This window comes from Strigops habroptila, chromosome 1 (genome assembly GCF_004027225.2).
Source record: "Strigops habroptila isolate Jane chromosome 1, bStrHab1.2.pri, whole genome shotgun sequence".
NCBI lineage: Eukaryota > Metazoa > Chordata > Aves > Psittaciformes > Psittacidae > Strigops > Strigops habroptila.
This window is the reverse complement of record NC_044277.2, coordinates 117186848-117205558: the sequence shown is the minus strand read 5'-3', so window position 1 is coordinate 117205558 and position 18711 is coordinate 117186848. Positions and strand designations below refer to the sequence as shown.

At 38.8% G+C, this 18711-nt stretch overlaps 1 protein-coding gene across 5 annotated transcripts in view; it reads left to right on the top strand.

Annotated features, from left to right (window-relative positions):
* The window catches only part of PLXDC2 (plexin domain containing 2), a 266745-nt gene that overhangs the window by 228386 nt on the left and 19648 nt on the right, over positions 1 to 18711 (top strand). For 4 of the 5 annotated variants that reach the window (XM_030491702.1, XM_030491693.1, XM_030491683.1 and 1 more), the window contains 3 exons: positions 4638 to 4698; positions 7540 to 7693; positions 9082 to 9120. In XM_030491702.1, the coding sequence (XP_030347562.1) occupies positions 4638 to 4698; positions 7540 to 7693; positions 9082 to 9120 (254 nt within the window). Of the gene's footprint in view, positions 1 to 4637; positions 4699 to 7539; positions 7694 to 9081; positions 9121 to 14721; positions 18697 to 18711 lie in introns of those variants that run through there. The other variant, XM_030491723.1, reaches the window with a different exon arrangement.

Genomic DNA, 18711 nt, shown 5'->3' with positions numbered 1-18711 from the left:
CGTAAAAGGGATTTCAAAGGATTTCAGTTCATACACTGAATGAACGCTTGTTATTTAAATATTCTCTGCCAAACAGAGGCAAATGGCATCTGGTAGATCTGGTGACATCTCCATCTCCTTTCTGGCTTTGTACAGTTCACTGTAAGGATTCTGACATCTTTCTTGTTACTCAGACTCAGCTGCATTAATTAAGCCAAATCATCATTACTATACATGCAGAGACTTTAATCGTCCCTTTGCTCCCTGAACTAATACTCCCAAGCTCCACACACACCCTGGAATTCCGTATGTTTCATGAATGTCCCCATTCTCATTTCCTAGAATATCTTTATTATTGCTTTCCTAGGAGCTGATTTTGGTCGTCACTTGGAAATGAAGTGGTTACCAAATGGCCATGTTGACAGATGGCATAAATGGCATAGCTAATCAAATCTGCTCCAGTGTTTTATTGACAACAGGGAATTCTCACCATGATACTAAATGAAGGTCTAAAAAATGTGGTCAGTAAAGCGGGTGGTGCACTCAAATGACAGTTCCCAGAATTCTGACTCAATGACGCAATGATAGTAGCTGCTGCAGCTGGCATCTTATTGACATGCCTCAAAGGAAGTTCACAAACAGGTTTGCTTGGAGCCTGTCTTGTTCCAGATAAAGCTGCTGGGGCTTGGACTCACCAGTAGAAAATGTTAAATAAACAATGTCCAGGGTTTAATGTATTTTTTTTCAGAGAGGATTATCTGAAGAGTGTCTCACATGTTTGAAAGAGCCATTCCAAGTCCTTTGATTTTGCATTCGACTTTTGGTGGTTTGTGAATTCCTGGGGATAATCAACCACAGCACTGTTACTCACCACCATTTTTCAGTAGTTTTTTTCAGAAAAGACCTAAGAACTATAGAGGAGTGTGCCTGGGATAAGCTTTTATTAGTTTAATCTTTGGAGCCTTGAGTTTGACTCTGTCTAGATATATGATAAAATCTAAGATAAAAAGGTCATTAATCCCTACTAGGTCTAAGTACGGTTGGGTTTGAATTAACATGGATATGTAACTGCAGTAATTGCCTCTATTTTAGGAATTTATGGAGTGGCTTGATGTCATGTGTTATCATTGGGCTTGATTTTCAGATGTACAGAATATTCGCAAACAGATTAGACTATAGCTAGAGCAGTATGACTAAAATGCAATGTGTTATATTTGGTACATCTGAAAATTAGTCCAGTTCTCCATCAAGATGGGTGCAGAAGTTGCTGATGAAGCTCTTCAAACTTTAGAGAAAAGTAGGGGAGCTTCAGACTTCAAAAAAATGTGTTCTATTCATACCTGGAATGCTATGTCATAATATCTTTCTGCTTAGTAAGGTCCTCCTTGTTTTCTCAAACATTTATGGACAGAACACCACAAAGGCAGCACCGAGCTCCCAACATAGCACTGATTCACTCACAGATACACTTACAAGAACAGTGTTGAATAGGGTCACATCTAGTGATCACTAATCACTAGTGGTGTCCCCCAAAACTTGATATTAGGGCCAGTCTTGTTTACTGACAGTCTGGATGAGGAGATCGATTGTAGCCTCAGTAAATTTGGAGATGGCACCAATTTGGGTGGGAGTGTTGATCTGCTGGAGGGTAGGAAGTTTCTGCAGAGGGATCTGAACAGGCTGGATTGATGGCCCAAGGCCAGTGTATGAGGTTTAACAAGGTAAAGCACCAAGTCCTGCACTTGGACCACAACAACCCCATGGAATTCTGCAGGCTTGGGGAAGAGTGGCTGGAAAGCTGCTCATCGAAAAAGGACCTGGGGGTACTGATTGACGGCTGCTGAACATGAGCCAGCTTGTGCCCAGGCAGCCAAGGCGGCCAACAGCATCCTGGCTTGTGTCAGAAATAGCGTGGCCAGCAGGACCAGGGCAGTGATCATCCCCCTGAATTCAGCACTGGTGAGGATGCACCTTGACTTCTGTGTTCATTTCTGGGCCCCTCACCACAAGAAAGACATTGCGGTGATGGAGAGAGGCCAGAGAAGGGCAACAAAGCTGGTGAAGGGTCTAGAGCACAAGTCTTACAAGGAACAGCTGAGGGAACTGGGGGTGTTTAGCCTGGAGAAGAGAAGGTTCAGGGGGGACCTTATCACTTTCTACAACTACCTGAAAAGAGGATGGAGCAAGGAGGTGTCTGGTCTCTTTTCCTAACTAACAAGTGATAGGACAAAAGGTAATAGCCTCAAGCTGAGCCAGGGTAGGTTTAGATTGAATAATATTAGGATAATTTCCTAATATAATGGATATTAGGAAAAATTTCTTCACCAAAAGTGTAATCAGGCATTGGAACTGGCTGGGGAAGGGGTGGAATCACCATCCCTGGACGTGTTCAAAAACCATGTAGACAAGGCCCTTAGTGATGTGGTTTAGTGGTGGATTTGGCAGTCCTGGGGTAACGGTTGGGCTTGATGATCTTAAAGGTCTTTTCCAACCTAAGTGGTTCTATTATTCAACAAGAAAAAGCTCTTTACAGTGGCTTTTGTTCTTATGCATTTTGAAGGAGGTCACTGTATTTCTCTGGAATACATATCTGGTTTGGACATCTTTTTACTTCTCTGCAATATGTTTTTTGAAAAGTCAGTTGCTGTAGAGTGAGCGGTAATTGGCACCTGTTAGGGTTTGGGGCGGGGCAGGGGGAGAGGGGAAGTTCCACATTGCAAATGGTATAATGTGGATCAGTGCAAGTACAAGAAAATCAACATTTTCTCAAAATCTTTTGTCAAACATCCTGTAGATTCTGCTCAGTATTATAATATGGAGAAATTTATTTTTCCAAGTAGGTTGTTAACGTTGTTTACATCCTCTTGTAACATCCTCTCCTACTATAAAAACAATTCCACCATTCCATTCTTCCAAATGCACTTGTTTACCTCAGTTGAAGTAGGGTAGTACTTGGCATGACTCAGCATCTTTCAGTTCATTTAGAACAAAAAATTACCCCATAAATACAGTTAACCATAACAGTGGTCTAATTTGCTTGACTAGCCTTATTATAGACAATGAGAAAGTTATTTGCTGTACAGTCAGGTAAGTTATGACCATGGGTGCCATGCCAAAAATATACCCCTAAGTAGGGAGAATCTCTTTTGAAGTCAGACATCAAGGTTTAGCTATTTGCTTGCTGTTTTAATAATACTTACTCTTTGTAATTCTACCTATTGTCTAGGAAACCCTGAGTTACTGTATATACACTGATAGCACTCTTGTGAGATGGGGATTGCCAGGGGAATAATTATATTAAAGTGTTACAAGTTGCTTTAAAATTTCTACACTACATATTGTAAAGGAGAAAGAATATTGCAAGCAGATTATTAACCTCACTGAATTTGATAATATGCATGCAACTTCAGTTTTCTGCAGCTAGTGAGGAGGTAGAAACAACTATATAGTACTCTTGAATTGTCATGAAGGCTGTTCAGAGGACCTGTTATCTAAATCTGTGCAAGGTCCTACACCTGGGTCGGGGCCATCCCAGGCACAGCTACAGATTGGGCAGAGAAGTGATTGGAAGCAGACCTGCGGAGAAGCGCTTGAGGCTGTTGGTTGATGAGAAGCTCGACATGAGCCGGCAGTGTGCGCTTGCAGCCCAGAAAGCCAACTGTATCCTGGGCTGCATCAAAAGGAAACTCTGCTCTGGTGAGACCCCACTTGGGGTCCTGTGTGCAGTTCTGGGGCCCAACCACAAGAGGGCCGTGGACCTGTTGGAACTATTCCCAAGGAGGGCCATAAAGATGGTCAGAGGATTGGAGCACCTCTCCTATGAAGACAGGCTGAGAGAGTTGGGCTTGTTCAGCCTGGAGAAGAGAAGGCTCTGGAGACACCTTCTAACAGCCTTCCAGTACCTAAAGGGAGCCTACAAGAAAGCTGGAAAGGGACTTTTTCCAAGAGCAAGTGGCGGTAGGACAAGGGATGATGGCTTTAAACTGAAAGAGGGTAGATTTAGATTAGATATTGGGAAGAAATTCTGTAATGTGATGGCAATGAGACATTGGAACAGGTTGCCCAGAGAAGTGCCCACCCCTGGCACTGTTCAAGACCAGGTTGGATGGGGCTTTGAGCAACCTGGTTTAGTGTGTGGTGTCCCTGCCTATGACAGGGGGGTTGGAACTAGATGATCTTTAAGGTCCCTTCCAACGCAAACCATTCTATGATCCTATGATAAAAGCAGTGACTGGTTCACTACGTCCTTTGAGGAATTAAGAAGCTAATGGCTAAGAAGTCTGGACAGAAATAATTAAACCAATTTACACCCATATGGCTGACATCAAACTTAAAAATGCTATGGCTTGGTACAGTCTTAAGAATAGTTATCCAGTGGAAGGGAGACATTCCTATTTAAAAACTATAAATAAAAGAAATATGTAATATTCATTGAAACACCTTTAACTGAAATGGATTAAATGATTGACTCCTATTGCAAACAACAGCCTCTTGAACAAACTTGAATACCACATAAATCATATTGATTTTAAAATAAATCACATCATTTACTTATTTATTCTCTATGTCATTTTCTTCTCTTCCTCTCACTTCCTTTCTTTTTATTGTTTTCCTACTATTTCCACCTGGACGACCTCTATCTATTTCACCATTTAAAGATGCTCCAGTGGATTTGACCGTCACCGACAAGATTGGGTAGACAGTGGCTGCCCTGAAGAGGTATGTGAGTAGTTTACATCCTCAGCCCATCAGAAGCCATTTTTATCCTTATGATGCTTTTGATTAATTTATTCAGATTATGAAGCATGGTTTCAAGGCCAAAGACATGCTATATTTATCATTCAGTGGAAATGCTGTAAGGCATAATAAAGAAAAATAGGCTGAGCAATTTCACTCCCCATTTGAAAGAATAAAATGGACACAAAGTAAAAAATTTATCTCTGAGAAAATACTCTGAATAAAAAATTAAAATGCCAGAAAATCTGCCCCAAAACAGTGTCACTGCAATGTTTTTCTTTTAGATCTCTGACCCCTGCCTGAAAAGGGGAAGAGACTGTGAAGTTCCACATCTCAGAAAAACCTCTGCCAGAGTAGTCTCAAGTGAAAAACAGGCATTGCATTTTGAATATGGAATCTTGCCAAATCATTTAGTACAGAAGATATTACACAGATGAATTCAAAGAGGTGTGTGGGAGGAGGGTGTTTAAAAAAATAATAAAAAAATAATAAGAAACCCCTACGTGGCGTTTGGATTTCCTTTTGTAGAAAGGCAGTGAGAGCATGAGAAAGAGATCTGACTCGGTTATTGGTGGACTGTCAAACAGGGACTGTGCCTCCTCTGAAAGTTATTTGGGGTACTTCTAGACAAGAGCAGTTCATTTTCAAGACACACATATAGATATCTTACTGCTAATTCTTTCCCAGTGTACTCCCTTTAGAAGGTTTTTTCATTTGGAGGTTTGCGGTTTTTGTTTTGTTTTTTTTTTTCATTTGGGGATTGTGGTAATAGAAAGAAATTAATTTATGACACTTTTAATCTCCTGAAGGCCGTAAAAAAGGCAGTTACTTTTCCATTTTGGCTGCAAGGGCTAAATTCTCTCATGAGTTTCAGCAACATAGCCCTTCTGAAGTGCAATGTCAGGTGAAACTGAGGGCAAAACATAGCCCCAAGTGTCTAGTTAGAAAAGCACATTCTGTTTTATTCTCAATAGAAGCAAAGAGAAGTAATGATATAAATCTAGTCTGATGGAATAATTTTTTTTCTTACAACTGTAATTGCAAAATAACATCTTTTATTGCATCCTACATCTGTCTTGTTACGTGGCCTTGAAGCTGCAGCTTTGCAGTTTGTAATCTGCTGATTTAAGAACAGAATTTCTGCGAGATTTATTGTCTGTGGAGGACAACCTCTTCAAAACCATCCAATAGGTTTACTGGAAGTATGTGTTATAATGCACAATCTTTGTATTACTTTAATCCAGATCATAATTAGCTAGGACTCAGTTGTGTCTGTAGATGAAGTTATCCAAAACCTGCTCTCTGCAGGACAGTGCTCCAAGGAGCACTAGTACATGATCTGAGAGGAAAGTTATCAATACACTAAGCGTGTCTGAGAAGCTGATAGTTTGATTTGCAGTTTCAGGCTACTTAATTGCTGTTCACAATCCAGCTTTCGGGCTCTCTGGAGTAGAAGCAACAGCTTACTTAGCATCTTCCAGAATAAGGCCTGAGCTGACCGGCATTCAATGAAGGATCAATAATTAGCATACAGAGGTTAATTTTAGATGCATTCATTCAAGATGATGAATAATGAGGATTCTCATAGTAATGTTTCCTTCTTTGTGATACAGATTTTGAGCTAAATTTTGATTAAATTGCATCAAGCTAAAACATGAAGAAATTTAAAGAATTATTAACTGCAAGTACTAATACCTTTTTTAAATGTAATATATTGTTTCTGGTAAAACAAAGGAAAATAAAATACCCATACATATTAAAAGAAAAAACACCCACTGGGTTTTGGCAGCCAGATCTCAATGAAATGAACAGGCTTTGCGGGATTCCACTTCTCATCAAAATAAATAAGGACAGCAGGAGTTATGGGCAGTCCCAAATTTGCTACTGATTAATTGGATGTATTTTTCTGCAAATCTCTGTGATCCATAAAAGAAAATATTCATTACAGCTGTAGAATTTTAAGAGTCCAGAAATTAAGAAGAAAAAACCAACCAAACAAAACCAAATAAACAAAACAAATAAAAAAAAAAAAAAAACCTCAGAAAAAAACCAAACCAAAAAACTTGAGATTTGTATTGAAATATTTGCCCATAAAAATAAAAGTATTATATGAGGGTGAACATTATTCATGGTGCACCAGTATAGTTTTATCATTTGTATGATCATATTTCATAGTTTCTGTTTAGTAATACTTATGTTTTATATGATAATCATTATACACATATAATACATGAAAATTTGATATATGGAATTAAGGGCATATAGTGAATGTGTGGTTCTATAGTGTGGTATATAAATATTCTATAGGCTGAATACATGCACACATTTTACACATGCACACATTCTTCTGTATGCATGTAAAGCCTAATTAAGTGCTCCAGTTAACTACACGTTACTCACTATGAAGAGCTACAAGTTAATTCTCATATATCTTTTTTAACGTGTTACGGCACCTAGACCAACAGCAGTGATCATTCAGAATACAAGAGTGAAAATTTGAATGATAATCTTAAAATCTGATTAGGGGAAATAACGTTTGACATTCAGGGATGCCTTGGAAGCCTTATCATTAACAACTGAGAGTTGTAAGTTTTGCAGCTAAATGAAAAATGTATGTTGCCGAATCCTGCATAAAGGCACTTCAAAGGAGATAAAAAAAAGGGGGGGGGGGGGGGTGTGGAGGAGGAGGGGAAGCTCTTGAAATTCCTTGATTTAGGGTTTATATTTTCTTTTTATCCTGACAGCTTGTCCATTCTGAAATTCTTCATGCAGCGGCAGTGTCCACTGAGATTTCTCTTCTTTGTTTTTGTTGTTTCCTAACAGTCGAAAGATAAGATTTGTGAGAAGAATATAGACACGACTGAAACACCTCCATACTCCACCACCACCCTTCTGCCAACCACCACAAAGTTCAGAGTTTTAACGACCACCAGAGGGTCCACCACTTCCCACCTGCCAACTAGCCTGCCCACAGAAGGTGAAGTATATACACTGCATTATTCTGTAGTGCAAACATGTCACAAGTCTAAAAGAAAATTATTTCCTTTAAGTATGTGTTCATGTTGACCTTTTCTCTTTGGGGCAGTAGAAGGAGTGGGGAATTGCAGTATCTGCTACTGCTTTTAAATTGCAACTTGTTCTTGCTATAGTAAGGTGTAGGGGGGAGGAGTACTGGAGAAGAGGACAGCACTAGGGAGGCAAGGACGAGCCAGGCAGACTTCTGGAGAACTTGTGGTTACAATGAGGTTTTTGTATTCCTTTAACCAAAAGGCCATAGTCCAAAACCTGTTGAAATAGTAGAGGGAGAGGACCCTGCTAAAGTTAGTGAAGAAACTCCCATCACAGACATAATGAATTTTTAATCCCTTTAGATACTCTATTTAACCAGGTGAAAATCAGAGATAACCCAAATTTAAAACCTCTTTGAAATTTGCCTGTTTACCTTTTTTACAGTCAGTTGACACTGTTCTTTACATGTAGTGCTCACTGCTGTGTAATAGTTTCTAGGCTTTTGAACCAAATTAACTAGGTAAGGGATGGTGTGTCAGTTCTCATCCTAATTCCACTGGCTGCTTGAATCGTGTCTTTCTGTGGTTGAGATATCCTGCTTTCCTGCTTCTGGAAAAAATTCAGGGGATTAGAAAAGATAACTCAGATTGATCAAACAAACAGCATCTATAAAATAGGGACAGGGGGAGTTTTCTGTTGGAGTTATATGTAAACACAAGAAAAGGTACAAGGTACAAGCAGATTTTATATGTGATCTGTGACAGGAAAATTTGAGCTGAACAGATTTCAAGGTGGGAATCTACTTACAAGAAAGGTTGGGTTTGCGTGGAGCAAGAGAAGTTTAGAAACTGTCAGTGCAGGATTTGGACTGCATTAGCAGCATTATTCCCTGGTATTTTGTTCATTAAGGCTCACAACAAGAGGAATATAGAAATAAATAGATAGGATTTAAAACTGGTAGACCTTTTTATGATTCTTAGAAAAGGAATGAAGTCATTGCTTTATTTTATTGTTATACGTTGGTTCATATAATCTTTAATATGATAGAATGCTCAAGCTATGCCTGAACATGTAACACAAATGAGTTACTTGTAAGCTTCACATGAGACTTTAGCACCCTTATTGACCAGTATTTTGAATCATCCTTTACGGTGTAAAACTCTCATAAATGGGGTTTTTTTAGTAGTAAGAAAGTAAAGCATTGCTCAGTAGAAGAACACCACAGTCTAGTTCTCGTTGAGTACCAGATCATTTTCCAACAGTGGAATCCCTTTGACATCAGAAAGTCAGTCCTAAAATGACTCATGATGTAGAAAAATGCGTTTTTCTACAATTAACTTTGAATTTCCTTTATAGATGACACCAAGATAGCACTGCACCTAAAAGATAATGGAGGTAAGAGTTTATTTTTTTTGTCTTTAAATAATGTCAGTAGTTTGTCAGTTTATAACCCACTGAAATTCATTAATCAAAATCATATTGTAGAAATAGCTTTAACCAGTCTCCCAAGGGACTTCAGCCTTCCACATCTTTATGGAAGAACAGCAGGACAAATAAGCTTAACAACTGCTTAGCAAATTAAACATTTACAACTTTCTTTATAACTCTTTAATACAACATCAGGTTTAATTAACTTGCAAATATGGATATATTAAGTAAATTTTAACTGTATTAATGGGGTTATTAACTGTATTATATTGATATAGTAGTATTTAACCATATTAAGAGAGGATATGGTGCTAGGTCTAAATAATAATATTGTGTTATAAATTCATTCATAGTAGCAAATCATTACATGTCATTTTGTTAATAAGCATACCCATTTTATATTTGTGTCTCTGTACTAGCAAAGATCCTGCATTTCTCCATGCTCATTCCCTGTGTAAGTTAACAAGATCACCTTGTCTTACTGATAAAGGCCTTTGTTAAATGAGGCTCGGGGGGGAACTGTTTTTGTCATCCTCTTTGTGGGTTCAAGGACTGAGACCTGAGGTTTGTTCCTTCTCCCTTTGAAGCTGATGAGAATTTTGCTATTAGTTAGAATAGCACTGGGTCATTAGATGTAGGCTGCATCTGTATTCACTGCCAATGTAGAGCTTGCTGAGGAGAAAGGAAAGATTTGGGTTGGTTTCTGAGGGCTTCAGAAGGGTCTGTCAAAGCAGAGGATGATTTGCTGAGCAAATTGAAATAAATTCTATTTCCATTGATATACAGGGGAATATTATGGGCTCTGGTTGCCTTCCCTCCTGGCAGGGAGCATCAGCCTTCCCCAGGGGTGGGGGAATCGACAGCCAAGCGTGGCAGCAGTCACTGGCAGGGTGAGTTCAGCAGCTGAGGGACAGCAGCTGAGGGACAGCAGCTGAGGTCAGGCCCAGCCTAGTGTTTTCAGCTGAGTCTGCAGTGGTGGGACAGCTCTAGGGTGAAGGCAGGAAGCCAGGTCAGCAAGGCACAGCTGAGAGCAATGAGAGAGCAGGCTAAGCACAGCAGCTGGCAGCACAGCTATGGCAAGGACCTAAGCAAGCAGCTTCTGCCAGCACTGTCAGAGAAGCGAGGTGATGAACTGGGCCCATACAGGGACTCCAGTCAGCAGTAAAAGGAGACAAGACAGGACCAGAGAAAATTCTGCAACACAGCTTCAAGATCTAATGAAGGAGACATGGCCCATGGGCAGGACTGGAGACAAGCTACCTTCAGCATAGAACCAAGGTTGGTCCAGGAGACAAGATCAGAGATGGGGCTGCCTACAGGCTCATCTACAATATAGCTTGGGTTTGGGCTTGAGCTTACATGGAGCCCCTAACCCCATGGGCAGAGATCCCAGCTGCAGCAGGTCAGGACAGCTGAGACATAGTGGTTTCTCAGGGCCCTTGCAGAATTATTCATGTTTTGAAAAAAACGGGGTGGGCAAATGCCATAGCATTTTGGTTTATTTTCCTGTCATTTGTTTTTCAGTAATATTCAGCTATTATTTCCTCCTTCTCTTAAATTAGAGATCTGTTCACTTCACAGGAGGCAGTTGCCATCCCCTTCCTTACCAGCTGCTCCTCTGTTATTTTGCTGTCGCTAACCACAGCATAGCTGGTCACATGCTGTACTGGGTATTGATTTGTCCATTCGTTGGCAGTTTTGTTGTTTGACATGGCTTTGACACCTAAGTGATCCCTTGGAATGAGCTCATCTATAAACTCAAGGTAGTACTGTTAGGCATTTTGTCTACAGGAATGTCCCCGAACCTTTCTTTCTTTTCTTCTTCTTGAAATCAAATGGCTTTTTATTTTGTTGTGAAAAGTGCTTCAGTGCTCTTAAAGGTCAATAGGAAGGTAAATCAGTCAGTGCTTCACTCCCATTCTGTGTTTGCTCTGCACACGTTCCCAGCTGGGCTGTGCCCACACTCTGCCCTGTGATCCGTTGCTCCATGGCAGGTGTCTGGCCTGGAACCAGGCAGCTCTCCATCATGAGCATCTCAGCCCTCAAAATAATATGCTCTTATATGAGAAATAATTCAGAAGGTGAGCTTTAGAAAACACATTCAGGTTTCAGTTTGGGAATTGCAAGGGGACTGTTTTTTCACTTTTCTACCTTTGGCCCAAGATCTGAAAAGAAAAACCCTCTGAAAGCAAACAAAATGTTGAATACTAGAGCAAGTGAGCAATGGCTGTGGCCTAGTTGGTAGACTGAGGTAGTAGGGTTTGTGGCATCAGTTATTGTAAGTGTAGCAAGTCCCTTTCCACAGAGAAAGCTGCTGCATGTTAGGAGGACAAATCAACACCTGATGAGATTATCCTTGAGCTGTTTCTTTTATTCTCAAAATCTAAAAAAAAAAAAGAAACTGACTTCAAACAACACAGAAGCAAAGCAGCACACCAGGATTTCTCATTCACGTAGTAAATGTAGCCTTTAATCTGAGAAGTTCTTTTTGATGAATCTTCAATTATGCATTGAATTTTCCAGTGACCCCTAGATTAGGCTCAGATAAAACCTCTGCAGCCGCAGGCACATTCTTTGATTCTCCATGTTTGTCTGCCTTTTATAAAGACTAGATTATTTCAGGTCACAAACACAGGGTCTCTATTTTCTCACACTAGATCCTTTAAAACTCTAATGCAAGGGAACCTTTTATAATGGAAAACCAAAGCTATATTTGGATCAATGATGGCCTATAGCTTGATGTGTCCTTGGATGATAGGAGTCAATATCTGGTTAGGTACAACAAAATGATTCCAAAGAAATTCTTCATCTCGCCTCTGCCTGGAACTTTTTAAACCAATAGTTAGAAAGCAGCAACTAAATTTAAATTAAATTCCAGGTTCAGGTCAAACTGCATTGACCTTTTAATTATATGAGAAAATGACTTGCAAGTTGGTGCTTTAATTCACCAACAATCTTTTGTGGCATATTTTAACATACATTTCCAATTTGCTTGTTTATGTTTCTTCTACCTTCCCTCTTTCTTCACAGACACGTGATAGATGCCTAATACATATATGCCTAAACCTTTTTAACATACAGCTGGCATACTGTTGTGATTTTTGTTAATCTTCATTCTCTTTAAAATAATAAGCATTTTATAAGTTTTAAGGTGTGTCCAGCACATCTGTAATTAATTAAAGATCCTGTTGGTTTTTATTTTTTCTCATAACACACCACAGCTGACTAAACAGTTTAAAAGCCTAATTTTTCATAAAAATTGTGAGTAATTGGCCAAGGCTACACAGTAATGCACTATTTTCTTGTTGAGAACTCTTTGGTGGATAATTTAGATGATTGGCCAGCACATCTAGACATTTTATTTGACCTTTTTAAACACTTTGTTGTGATGATTTGATTGCTATGAGTCCCTCTCAGACCTTCAGCTCTATAACTCAAAAGAAAAGCGCATGTGTGTTGGACAGTAAGTGTCAGAGAAACTGCTACACTTCTCATTCACTTCTTTGTGAACAAGCCCATCCCAGCATCTGTAGGGCTAGGAAATATTTGTGTCCTGATGCTTTCAGTCTGTAGAGGACTTTTTCAATGATGGTCTAGATACGAACATTAATGAGTTTACAGTTAGTGCTATTACAGAGCTTAATTTGGGCTTGAAAGACTAGGAAACTCAGTATGAAATAACCAAAATGCAGACCCCCTTTAAAAAAAAAAAAAAAATAGATAATACTTTTTTATAGCTTATATAAAGTGATAAATTTACCCAAGGATTTTGGGGGGTTTTTTTGGGGAGTGGAGGGTTTATAGCCCCCTATGTCTGGAAACTAACTCCCATTAGTCATCTGTCATCTCAGTTTCCCTTAAAAATTGTGGTCTGAGCTCTTCCTGTCATTGGAATTCTTGACAAATTATAGAGAAGACCCAGTTCTGTTTTTCTTGTGTACCCTGAACTCCAGCTGCAATATATTGAATATGGTCATGTCTGCTAGTAATCACCTAACTTATTTCTTTCTAATATGTTAAGTTTCTAAATGATCCAGAAAATAAGACTTATTTCAACAAAGACACAACCCAACCAAAAAAAAATTATTTTTGATATAACAAAAGTTATTATGACCACACAGTCCAAAACATCTAACTCAGGTTAACAAGTCACTACAGATTAGCTGAGTCCTCTCCAGTTTTAAAGTAAAACACATTAAGTTAAACAATGCTAAACTTAAACTTTGTGGTAGTTTAAAATTTTTTTAAGTGGACCTTGCATAGGATAAGATCCACAGGATAAGGCTTTGTTTTATCCTCAGATTTTGGTCTAGCCACAGGAAATGACCTTCCAGACATTTCTTCTCATCTGGTGTTCGCCAGGAAGACACAAGCTGGTTTTTTGGGCCTTTTTCATGGCTAGTGGCAAGCAATAGGCAAGAGGGAGAAATTAATGTCATCATAAAAGAAGTGCTCGAAGTGGGATAAGTTACTGTATAGGGATGCCTATCTCAGCCAAAGAGAAAAATTTAAATGATGTGTTGAGTGGGCATTTTGCTTGTAGGCACCCGAGGTTTCCTTACATTAATTCTCTTCAGGATGTCCTGGCTGAAGTGTTCTGTTTCCGTTCCTGTTCAGTAACCTGACAGGCCAAGATTCAGACCTCTTCTACCATTCTTCTGTCATGAAAAAGGGAGGATTTAAGGTTTTTACCATTGTTGCAAAAATCCTATTGAGATGGGATTATGGATCATGTAATTACATGTTTACCTCTGTATGTTCCACTTACTCAAAACTGCTCACATTCCCCTAAAGTTGCAGGGTTCGTACAGTTTTAGGCAAGCAAAGATTTCCTTGGACACAGCATGTCATAAAGTTTACTTTATTCTGTATTCTAAGCTGTGTTTGTTTAAAAAAAAAAAGTCTTATCAAGAGGCAGCCTTGGAACTGTTTCAGTAGCAGAAAAAGAAAGAGAAAATTATCAGAACAAAAAGGTAATCAAAATAGGTGGTGATGGATAGAAATGTGTTAATAGGATAAGAATATTAAGAAACATAGATTCAAGAACAGTTAGCCACCTTGATTGCCAAATAAATCTGAAAGATTTGTAAATAGAGTGTGCTAGGTGTTTTACCCTTTTTCTTGTATTTAGGTAGGGAGGAAACTCCAAAGGGAACAAGTAAATGTAACTCAAGTCAGTGAGTCTTCCCATGTATTGTATTTCACACTGTGCCTTGCAAGCTAAAAAATGCTCATACGTCTCCACGTTTTGTTCTCTGTTTCTCCCTGAACATTTCCAAGCTGTTCCTCCTCTATCATTTCTCAGCAGTCTCCTCTCAGCACTAGTTAGAGACAGGTCTTAAGGTATATTATAGATCTCTTGTTTTCTTCAGTATGATCAAAGTTGCAATTTACATCCCAAGCGATTTGCTAAATGCTGCTCACTGTTTTCTGCAAGTGCAGCTGTAACACTCAGAATCAGAAAAAGCTAACGTTAGGAAAACATTTGGGATCTACCATAGTATGTTGCTGCAAAAAACATGAAATGATAATGATGTGCCCAATGTAATTCAAGTTCTTCCTTCTCAGGAAATCTTGTGATTTAAGGAAAGCCCATACAGCCTTGGTGGTGTTCAGTATGATACTACATCAGTGCCTGCTGGCAGATATGGAGCATTCCAAAGCAAGAACATAGGATTGGAAAAGCAACAGCCTCTGATATAAATATCCCTACCATCCTTATGCATTAGACACAGAAAGAAACATATTCTACATTCTATATGCAGTAGCCAGTGGGCTACATGCCTGATTTTAAAGTGAATACAAATCAAAAGTTCTGACCCCATCCATTCTGTGTGAAAAATAGTCATGGATTAGTATCTTTCTTCTTTGGACATTTATATTGATAGAATCAATAAACTGTGTTGGTTTTGGTTTGTTTCATTTCTCCACTACATCCCAGTTCTGTTGTCATCATCTTATTACAGTTATCACAAAATATGTAAAAAGCATCAATCCAATCTACAGGATGTCAATCGAATAATGGCAGAGGTTTTCCAAAGTAGCGGAACTGAAATGTATCCCCTAGAAAGCAAATGTCGCTTTCTGCCTCTAGCACAAATAAGTGCATTCTTGCATCATATTAGGCATTATAAATCACATTACGTTAAATAAGCATGATGTTAAAACAGTTTATTTAAACCAGAAGGACTATGTGTAGGCACTTTGATTTATATTGAAGTCTAACTTATACCAGTTTAGTTTCTCTGATTTTCTAAGCCAGATATAAAACAATATACAGAATCTACTCTTACAGTTGTCATGACTTTGCTGTAAAGGCACGCATTTAACTGACATAAACACAATTTGTGGACTTTCTACCAGTTCAAAGGATTAATGTGAAAACCATACTTAGATCTAAATTGAGATTTTATGGAGGGCTAAATGGATAAACTTTTAAGACAAGTAACTCTGCAAACATTAGACAGAGCTTTAGAGAGGAACAGACAACTTGACCTGATGGATCCGTGTTTGCTTTCAGTAGGGTTAAGAGGAGTCAATGGGACCACTGAATTGAAATTCTTATAATCTGATAACTTCTTGCTGGTAACTTCTGGATTTAGCAGCTTTCAGCTGCCCTGCCAGGCCAAGTGGCATGGTATAGTATGGTACAATATTGAGTTTCATGATGGCCACTGCTTGATGCTACTAATGTAATGACTTGCATGTCTTTAAGTGACAAAACCTAAAACTAATACTAATGACAACTGTTGTAGTGTTATGCGGTGAGTTTTTTAGAGCAGAAGAATGAAAGTCCTTAGCTAACATATTTAGAATGCTGTCATCCTATAAACAGAGGGATTTGATTTTAGTACACTCTCATCCATTTACTGCATGAAGCAGTAGATCAGTCTTGGTGGTGCTTACTGAGTTGCTGTGGGTCCTATAGAAAATTGCCAGCAAAGCCAGATACTGAATTCAGGATTTGTGGGTTACAGTTCATAATGTTCTTACTCAAAGACCACCTTTCATTCCTTACATGCAATCGAAAACCAATTTTTAAAGCTTTGGCTGAGCCATAACTTTATAAATCATCATGACACCAACTAAAGTGTAGCAGTGGCTTAACCTCAAAATGTTAACAAATGCTAAGGGAATAAACCCACGAATCAAGAAAATCACACTCCATTACTGTGAAGAAGCTGAGAAGGTCAGAGTATGCTGTTCCTAAAAGAGGTAGAAAGAACATTTTTACAGAGATTCCTCTGAGCCTCTGGAGAATCCTTCCAACTGTACATTCCCTTATTTCCTCCCCCAGTCACTGTATATAGGTCATTAATCATCAGTTCAGGAATCTGCATTATGTACAGGAAAAAAGCTTAGGTTGGGAGAACCATACACCTGCCCCATAAAACAAGCGTTCTCCTGGTAGACTCACATTCCAGATGTAAATGGAGGCCCAAAAGAGGGGAAAAATCCAGAGGATCTACTGAGCTCATTGTAGGCTGTCCCAAACATTATGTCCTCCCTCTTTGCAGGAGCATATTACCTCAAACCCACAGTCATAGTGTGATACAGCTTCCAGGCTAAAAATGACATACATAGTAGAATGGAGAGCTGGTGGAGTGAACTTGGATCTGTATGTGCAGGTTATCCCCAGACCATGCAGCAGGAGAGGGTTTCTGCTCTTTGCCCAAAGAGGAGAGCAAACGCATAGAGAGGAGGTGTTGACAAATAGCTTGTAGAGAGATCTCATGTGGAAACAGCTATCAGACACGCTGAAGCTCCTGGATGAGAGGAACCCAATCAGCCATCAGTAAAGGATGGTATGGAAAAGAACAGTTGTGGGTGGAAAGACAGTTGAATGAGATTAGCATAGGTAAGTAATGTATCAGACAGATAACAGGGATAGTAGTGAGGAGAAATGGGTTTGACCTGCCAGTTTCAGCTGATTTGTCCAAACTCAGAATGTTCCAGTACTGTCACTGACAGTTTTATTACCCTGAAATCAACCTTGGAGAGGGATGAAAATCATTTGATTCCTTGCTTAGATGACTTTTTAAAAGATTGGTATATATTACTGTAGATTTCTGATACATCAAATATAATCTACCCTAAACTGCACATGCCTTTGCTTATATCTCAAATTTATATAACTAGCCAAAGTAGTATGCAGCACCCTACCAAAAAGTAGAAATGGACAGTGAAGAAATCAGCTTTTAGTATATCTCACATTCCCCCACAGCTCAGGACCTCAAAGATATTTTTTACACAGCAAATTGCAGAACTTGCAGTCTCTGATGGCATCCCTGTGAGCAATGTAAAATGTTGTATTGTGTTGTCACAGCAAGTTTGAAGTGCCTAAATGATGCATTCTTTAGGGATCATCAAGTTTCTGTGATTCTATAATAATTTTATAGTAAAAGGAATAGTAATAATAATCTATATCTGACTTTTACAAGCTAGTATGTGAAGAATAGTGGGATTTTTGTAAGAACAAGAAGATACTCATTTTGCATTAGTATTAGTAGTATGGCATGATATACTTTAATCAATAAATGTATTTTTATAAAGCTGGACATGCTACAGCTTCAAAATCACAGCCAATACCAAAATAGTCATTAGCTAACATGTACATTGGAGAATACAAGGGAATGTCTTTAGTTAACAACTAAGCTATTAAAAAATGGCATATTTTCATGGAGGCTCTGAAAATATTATCACACATTCTTTTTCTGTAATGATTAATATATGTAGTGCATGCTCATAAGTAGTAAAAGAGTACATGTCTGTACTGTAGACATGGTTAAACCTGAACCTGTCTATTTTTTCAGTGTGATTCATATGCAGGAGCTGTTTTCAGGCACTTGTATCCAGACTCATTTTGCCATAAAACTAAGGCCATGCCAGAAACAGTCAACTTAGTAAACCAGCGTTTCTGTACCAGTAGTGCTGCATTAACGCTCTCATACCCATATGATAGTTTCATATTCGTCTGTCCAACCAGCTAACAAAATCATGGGTTTTGATGAACACTAAGAATTTGTCCAATTGCTGCCATGTGATGTAACCGCAAACATTCATTTTATCATAAAGCATTCCTATACGAGAAGAAATTGCAGGGTTCATTCTCTATCTCATTGTGACAAATTCAGGGGATGCCAGGAAAATTCATTCTTTTGGTTAAAACAGGAGAAAAAACAGAAAACCTCAGTACAGAGTTATGATCTTTAGGCTCATTGCTGCTATTCAGGTTATCTATATCCCTGGCTTTGCTAGTGTAGCTATGTCAGTCAGGAGATTAAGAGATTCAAATGAGGTATTGCATTTTAAGCCTTGAAGACGCATGTGCATTAAGAAGTCAGTTTGAATTGGAGCTTTTTACCATCTGATCAAAATGCAAGAGTAAAAGGGAACAACACGGCTTTTGGAGGGAAATAACAAAGCTATACAAAAAGAAATCCTGCTTTTTTGTCAGTTTTTTGTCAGTTTTTTGCTCTTGATTCCATGTCACTTTATATAAAAGAAAGTTTCTAGCCAGGATGTACCAGATATTCACCTATTTTTCCACAGTTTTAC